Genomic DNA, 7,377 nt, shown 5'->3' with positions numbered 1-7,377 from the left:
GAGATCCAACCAATCCATCCTAAAGGAAATCAGTCGTGAATATTTATTGGAAGGTCTGACGCTGAAGCTGAAACTCCAATACTCTGGCCACGTGATGCGAAGAAAAGCCCCTGATGCTGGGAAAGATTGAGGGCGGGAGGAGAAGGGGACGACAGAGGATGAGATGGTTAATGGCATCACCGACTGGACGGACATGAGTTTGAGCAAGCTCCGGGAGTTGGTGTTGGACAGGGAAGCCTGGCGAGCTGCAGTCCGTGGGTTCACAAAGAATCGGGCACAACTGAGTGACTGAACTGAACTGCCTCATTCCTCCCTTCTAATCATTTCTTTTCCTTCTTGCTGCATGCTTTTGTCACTTAAGTAGCTACCGTATGTCAGCTTTCCCAACGTGAGGTAAGACAGGGTTTCTAGTTAACAGAACAGATCTGGTGGGGAAGGTACATATACAAATAGAGATGAAAGTAGGAGGTAGCCAAGCTGTCCTGGAATTATAAACAGCGCTTTGGTTTACTCCTGATCTCACTGTGTTCCCAGAGCAGCTCAAGGCTGTGTGCCTACTGCTGATCACTTTTATTGAGTGTTTTTCTCTTGAAAAGACTAATGCTTTTCATTCCTTTGGGGATTGCATTTTATCAAAGAAGCCACATTTTTTTCTGCACAAAAATATTACAACCCAGTGATTTTTGCTAGTTTTTCAGCTGTGCTAGAGTATGTATTACCTTTGTTTCTGGTTCTGCTGGGCTCTGCAGGGGAGTGTCTTTCACCGGTGTTTCTGTTTTTCAGCGCTCAATGGATACCTCTTTGGGAACTTCCCTGAACCTGATATGTGCGTTGGTGAATCAGTGTCCTGGCACCTATTTGGGATGGGGAATGAGATAGACATCCATTCCATCTATTTTTATGGTAACACCTTCATCAGCAGAGGGCATCGGACTGATGTCGTCAACCTGTTCCCAGCCACCTTCCTGACAATAGAAATGATAGTTGAGTATCCTGGAAAGTGGATGATAACCTGCCAAGTCAGTGATCACCTCCAAGGTAAAAAGGATGGAGGCCAGTGTGGAAATGCTTACAGTTGGTACAGTTAAACCACACAGTCAATGGTGTTCATTCAGTGCATGCTATTGGATGGATTCTTGTCTGTGTTATATTTATTCCAATTAAATATTCAACATAGGAAAATGTATAATGCCTATTTGGCATCTTATTGACATATATTTATTAATTAATTACCTCCTTATGAACCAGGTAAGAGGTGATTGAAAAAATTGATAAGACCTTCCTGGAACCTGGAATCTAGTAGTTAAATATAGTTACACATTTACAAAAGAATAAAATGTGAGGCAGAATGATAAATGCTCTTTGAGCTTTGTCACTTAACTGGAACAGTCAGAGAGACTACCTAAGGAGGGGGTCCCTAATCTGAGCCTATAAATATGGGTAGGAATTTGATAGATGAGGAATAAGAAAAAGGCTTTCCGAGTAGGGGAAGCAGCATGAACTGGGAAAAACACATGGGCAGTTCTAAATGGAATAAAATTTACAATCAGAAATGGGAATTTCTAGATAATCTGGACCAACCAGAAAGGGATTTCTAGATAATCTGGGCTACTCCCCTATCCAATTCTTGAATTCCCTTTTGGACATCTCTTTAAAAAATTTTTTTTAAATTTTATATTGGAGTATAGTTGATTTATGTATGATGTGTTAGTTTCAGGTGTACAGAAAAATGAGTTATACATAGTCAAACATCTGTTCTTTTTCAGATTCTTTTCCCATGTAAGTTTCCCATATTACAGAATACTGAATATAGTTACTTGTGCTCTACAGTTGGTCCTTGTTGATGATCTATTTTATATGGAGTCGTGTGTATAGCCCTAGCCTAGTAATTGTAGCAGCCCATTTCATCTCTGGGCTGCTCTGTGAGAGTTCTTCTTAATATTGAGAAGCAATCCAATGACAGGTGCAAAATCCTTTGAAAGGTGAATGATAAGCATTTGTTGACTTAAATACCTGTTGAATGATTCAGTCCAGGTTCCTTGGGACCACATGGAATAAGTCTACTTAGCTGGACCTTAGGCTCATGTCAGAGGAGTGACGAAGCAGAAGTTTTAGAGAGGCAGTTTGGGCCTCAGGGGAGCAGTTTTGAATGGCAAGGCTAAGGAACGTCTGGAAGGTAATGCATGCATGCATGCTGAGTCCCTTCAGTTCTGTCGACTCTTGGCGACCCTACAGACTGCAGTCCATCAGGTGCCTCTGTGGGATTCTCCAGGCAAGAATACTGGAGTGGGTTGCCACGCCCTCCTCCAGGGGATCTTCCCAACCCAGGGACTGAACTCACGTATATTACTTCTCCTGCATTGGCAGGTGGGTTCTTGACCTGGGAAGCCCCTGGAAGGTAATAGTGAGCCCTTTTAGTTCATTAGACACAGTGATTTAGGAAGATTTAGGAAGCTAAATATGTCTTCGTGCAGAGAAGATTCAGTGAAGAGATTCTGGCTACTGGATGCCAGTTAAGAAATATTGGCAACATTACAGATATGACATATTACAGGTTTGGCCTAGGAAGAGAAAAAGAAAAATGTTATCAGTTGGATAAACATGGAGTAAATAATGTATGATTCAATTTGGATCATAACTACACACAGTCACTACAAGGACAGCTATGCAGCACTTCAGGGCTGCTTTCATAACACGTTTTTATCCCCCTCAAACTTAAAGCAAACTTCAAACTTGTCCACTAGGTTATTCCAGTTAAATTCAATCGGCAAATGTTGAGTTGCTCAGTTAATACGTATCAGACACTCTCCTGAGAAGACAAAGGTGAACATGACAGCTACCATTCTCCACCCCGACTCCAGACTTTATTGAGGTATAATTGACAAAGAGGAATTGCATATGAATTCCTTGATATTTTGATATAAGGTGTAAACTCTTTAAACTACACACAAGCTAATTAATATATCAACCACCTCACATAGTTAAACTTTGTGATGTTGGTGATGGTGAGAGCACTTGAGATCTCAAAGAATACAAAGTTTCAGTTATGCAAGACAAATGGGTCCTTGAGATCTAATGGTGACTACTATCAACAATACTGTGTTGTATACTTGAGATTCCCGAAAAGGGTAGATTGTAGATGTTCTCCACAGAAGATCCTTAAATTTGAAAAGAAATTAGTTTTTTTTTCTTTTTTTAAAAAATTCTTTTATTTTAACTGGAGGCTAATTCCTTTACATTATTGTATTGGTTTTGCCATACATTGACATGTATCAAGGCATTAGCAGCCATTTGAAATTAGTTAGATTCTTAAATTTGGCCAGTAGTTGTACACGTAAGCTGGAATACAGTACTGAAATACAGCATTTACTAAATTGTCCATACCCTCGGAGAAAATGTTTAGAATTGGAAGATATATATAATTCAATTTTAAAATTAGCAATCACCTCTAGAGATAATGGTGTGACATTTTGATGAATATCTTCCCTATTTTCTAGACCTTTATATATAAATACATAGTCTTTCCAAACTTTACAGTTTGATAACTGAACAACAGTATCACTTGATTACTATTAACGTTGAACTTTTTTGTTTGTTTGTTCTTGGGCCAGTAGTATTTCTTTTGTGAATACCCTATCAATGTTTTGCTCATTTTCTGTTGAAATATTTACTTTTTTCTTTCTTATTTATCAAAGATATTTACGTATTAATCTTTTGTCATATGTGTTAAAACACTCCTCTACCCACTGTTTACTTTTACTTTTAACTTTGTTTATGGTTCTACTTTCTGTACAAAAGTTTGAAATGTCCATGAAGTCAAGTGAATCAGTCTATTCTTCCTCTATGACTGCTTTTGGAGCATTTGTACATTGGCTCTTGGTTTTCCTCTGTTTTATAGCTGGCATGCTGGGGCAATACAATGTTGGTAACTGCAAAAGTGGTATTTCTCACCCCAAGATGAAGGGTCAACAGAGACACTACTTTATAGCGGCTGAAAAAATTCTTTGGGATTATGGTCCTCAAGGCTATGACAAATTCAGTGGTCTTCCCCTAAAGGCCTCTGGCAGGTAAGCTCTCTTTGCTGATGTTTCTGAGCCTCTCATAAGAGAGGCATCTGTTAAGCTTTTTGCTGTGATCGCATTTGTGTTCCAGGCACTGTTCTCACGAGTACATACTGCATAAATGGCATAATAGCATCATTTAAGGAGCTCTGAGTCCCATAATGTATATGCTGCTGAGAATTGTAGATACAATTGTATATACTGCAGATAACTGCAGAGTATCTCAGAGCTATGGTTTTTCCAATAGTCATGTATGGATGTGAGAGTTGGACTACAAAGAAAGCTGACCACTGAAGAACTGATGCTTTTGAACTGTGGTGTTGGAGAAGACTCTCAAGAGTCCCTTGTACAGCAAGGAGATCTAACCAGTCTATCCTAAATATTCACTGGAAGGACTGATGCTGAAGCTGAAACTCCAATACTTTGGCCACCTGACGTGAAGAAGTGACTCACTAGAAAAGACCCTGATGCTGGGAAAGATTGAAGGTGGGAGGAGAAGGGGACAACAGAGGATAAGATGGTTGGATGGTATCACTGACTCGAAGAACATGAGTTTGAGTAAGCTCCGGGAGTTGGTGATGGACAGGGAAGCCTGGTGTGCTGCTGTCCATGGGGTCACAAAGAGTTGGATACAACTGAGCGACTGAACCGAACTGAACTATTGCTTTAAGATTTGCGGGCAAAATCAAAGCACTGGATTCATGTATTCATCCATCAAACACTTCAGAAGCATCTACTGTGTGCAAGCTGCAGCATAAAGTGCCATGAGAGTTACTGAGCTGACAGAGAACAGACTAAGGTCTTCCACGTATTAAGCAGACAATTTTGAAGGGGGAATAAGTCAGGACTCTATTTCAGGGAGATGAAACAGCCAAGGAAGGTTACCTTTTTTGGTTCAAGGACAGCCTGATATAAGTGAAGCCCCTTCTGCCCAGACTTCATATTCCTCCCTGTCCAGTACAATGCCACTTTCCCCCTTCAAAATCTAACTCTACTGTAACTTCTTAAGTAAAGTCTCACTGACACCTGAATGATTTTCTCTGGGCTTCCATAGCATGTAATATTTTTCAAATTGAATCTAACAATTTATTAAGTGGATGAAGACCCATGTGACGTTTATTGTAGGATCGTATGCAAATATGTCTGGGAAAGCATTACAAAAAATACAGTATGATATCAACAAGTATTGCTCTTACCCTATAATCCTTTTCATGTTTGAGGGAATGTTTAAAAAATTGTCTTTATGATCAATAAGATTCTTTTTACTTCCTTCATTATAAATTTCATTCATTCTTCCACCAAAGTGATAACATTTAACCTTGCCTAAAGAATTTGTGTGACCACCTATGAAAAACTCTTTGATATCAACATTCCCTATTGACTAGCATTTTCCCATGAACAGAATAGTGAAAATTAACATTGAGAATTATGTCTTAGAAGCCTTCCAAAATTAGAAAGCACCTTATAAAATATGAAATATCAAGCTATATTCAATGGATATTTAGTGTAATATGTGAAAACACTATGTACTAAGTGACATGAGAGATGCAGGAAGGTCTAAGATAATGTCCCCGATCTCAGGTACAGAAAGAAGCTGAATATACAGGAGAAGAGAAGTGACTTTGCAAGTTACAAATAAGATTAAGATGAGCTGTCCAGACAGTGAGTTCTCTGGGCATGTAGAGAGAGTGAAGACAGCCAGAAATACGTCACAAAAGAAGGGAAACTAAGGTAGAGTCTTTTGAATGATAGAATTTATGCAAGTGAATTTGAAAGAGAGGGAAATTTTAGATGCAGGGGTTACTGCAAAGCATCTGCCATAAAGCAGAGTGACGAGAGCAGAGTGAATGACAGGTGAGGGGTTTGCGTGGGGCATGAGCACTTCCACAGAGCAGTGGAGAGAGGGCCGGAGCAAACCGGATGTCCTCTGCAGAGGTCCTCCAGTCTGTCTGAGCTTTACTTGATTGGCAATGGGAGCAACTGGAGAATTTGGAGCAGATAAGATGACAACGAAAATGACTATTTTAAAGGTTTTGGAGTATCAGTGCGTATGCTGAGAAAAAAACTCAAGGGAGCCAATGTGAGATAGAGGATGCTGCACAGATAGATAGGAGGCTGATACTATGGTCTAAACACAAGGCGAGGAGCACACGCATGCAGTGTGGTTGTGGGAAGAAAGGAAAGGAAAAGATGAAATAAAGGTGAAGAAAAGGAAGGTTACACAGTCAGGATGAACAAGATAAGAGGAAGAGGCAGAAGAAGAAGACACAGCCGGCATGTCTGCAAGAGCGGTGGTAGCAGTGACAGAAGCAGAGGAGGGATAGTACTCGTTGGAAGTTATGTTATTGTAATTCACAAGTTTGAAATTTGGTATTTCGTGTATATAGTTTATATGGTAACTCCACTGATTAACCTACTCGGTTCACTAGATACTCCATTCCTTAATCATGCCAGATATCAGAGCTTACTATTTGCAGAGACTATTCATAGTGACATCAGCAAGAGAGAGAGGGATGCTCATTCTGCAAAGAAAACAGTTAGCTCTTTGTTACTTTGTAGGACGCCATCTGGGACTCCAATATTGGTAAGTAAGGAGTTTACCTGTGCCTCCTTCGGTTGCTGGACCTCTGGGGAAGAAAGTACAATGGCTAAGAGAGAAATGAGCTTGAGCACCAAAGAGCTTCTGAAGACCTTTAAGGCTGGTTGACTATTTCTGGGAACTTGGCTGAAGACTGTGCTATCTTTTCTGGGGAGATGGGTGGATGAATGGGCTAAGACAATACACTAAAGCTCCATAATTAAGGCATTTAATTATGGATGTGCAGAGGTGTATTCCCTGTCAACTCCCTTCTCTTTCCACAGTGACTCTGAGCTCTACTTCACACAAGGCGACAACAGAATAGGAGGGAAATACTGGAAGGCTCGGTACACAGAGTATGTTGATGCAACTTTTACTCGAAGAAAGAGATTCTCTGAGGCAGAAGCCCACCTTGGAATTCTGGGTACAGTGAAATATCTGTCACATTTGGAACGAGGGAGATGTTTCAGTGGGACGTGTAATCTAATAGGGAGTGACTCTTCTGCTCCCATTCACTTCTCTGTCTCTTTTCATCTCTTCTCCCTCCTCTTTCAACATTTCTCAGGTCCCGTCATCAAGGCAGAGGTGGGTGACACTCTATTAGTGACATTTGCCAACAAAGCTGACAAGGTCTACAGTATTTTGCCCCATGGTGTGATCTATGACAAAGCTTCTGATGCAGCCCCAAACGTAGATGGTAAGTCCTAGTGTGTGCCTTGGGAGGATCCTGGGCCCTTA

The 7,377-nt window shown here is 40.5% G+C and overlaps 1 protein-coding gene across 19 annotated transcripts in view; it reads left to right on the top strand.

Annotated features, from left to right (window-relative positions):
- The first annotated feature begins 11 nt into the window (after window positions 1-11).
- The window catches only part of LOC148773958 (ferroxidase HEPHL1-like), a 153,346-nt gene continuing 145,980 nt past the window's right edge, over window positions 12-7,377 (top strand). For 16 of the 19 annotated variants that reach the window (XR_016036293.1, XR_016036296.1, XR_016036292.1 and 13 more), the window contains exons 1-4: window positions 12-1,038; window positions 3,899-4,067; window positions 6,924-7,063; window positions 7,205-7,336. Coding sequence is in view for 9 of the 19 variants with exons in the window: in XM_088832021.1 (XP_088688147.1) it covers window positions 711-1,038; window positions 3,899-4,067; window positions 6,924-7,063; window positions 7,205-7,336 (769 nt within the window). In the remaining 10 variants the exon portion in view is untranslated. Of the gene's footprint in view, window positions 2,873-3,898; window positions 4,068-6,365; window positions 6,646-6,923; window positions 7,064-7,204; window positions 7,337-7,377 lie in introns of those variants that run through there. The other 3 variants (XM_088832028.1, XM_088832026.1, XM_088832027.1) reach the window with 3 other exon arrangements.

Source organism: Moschus berezovskii, chromosome 25 (genome assembly GCF_049115385.1).
Source record: "Moschus berezovskii isolate FMDL1 chromosome 25, NW_MosBer_1.0, whole genome shotgun sequence".
Lineage (NCBI taxonomy): Eukaryota > Metazoa > Chordata > Mammalia > Artiodactyla > Moschidae > Moschus > Moschus berezovskii.
Note: the sequence above shows the minus strand (reverse complement) of the source record. Positions and strands in the feature narration are given on the sequence as shown.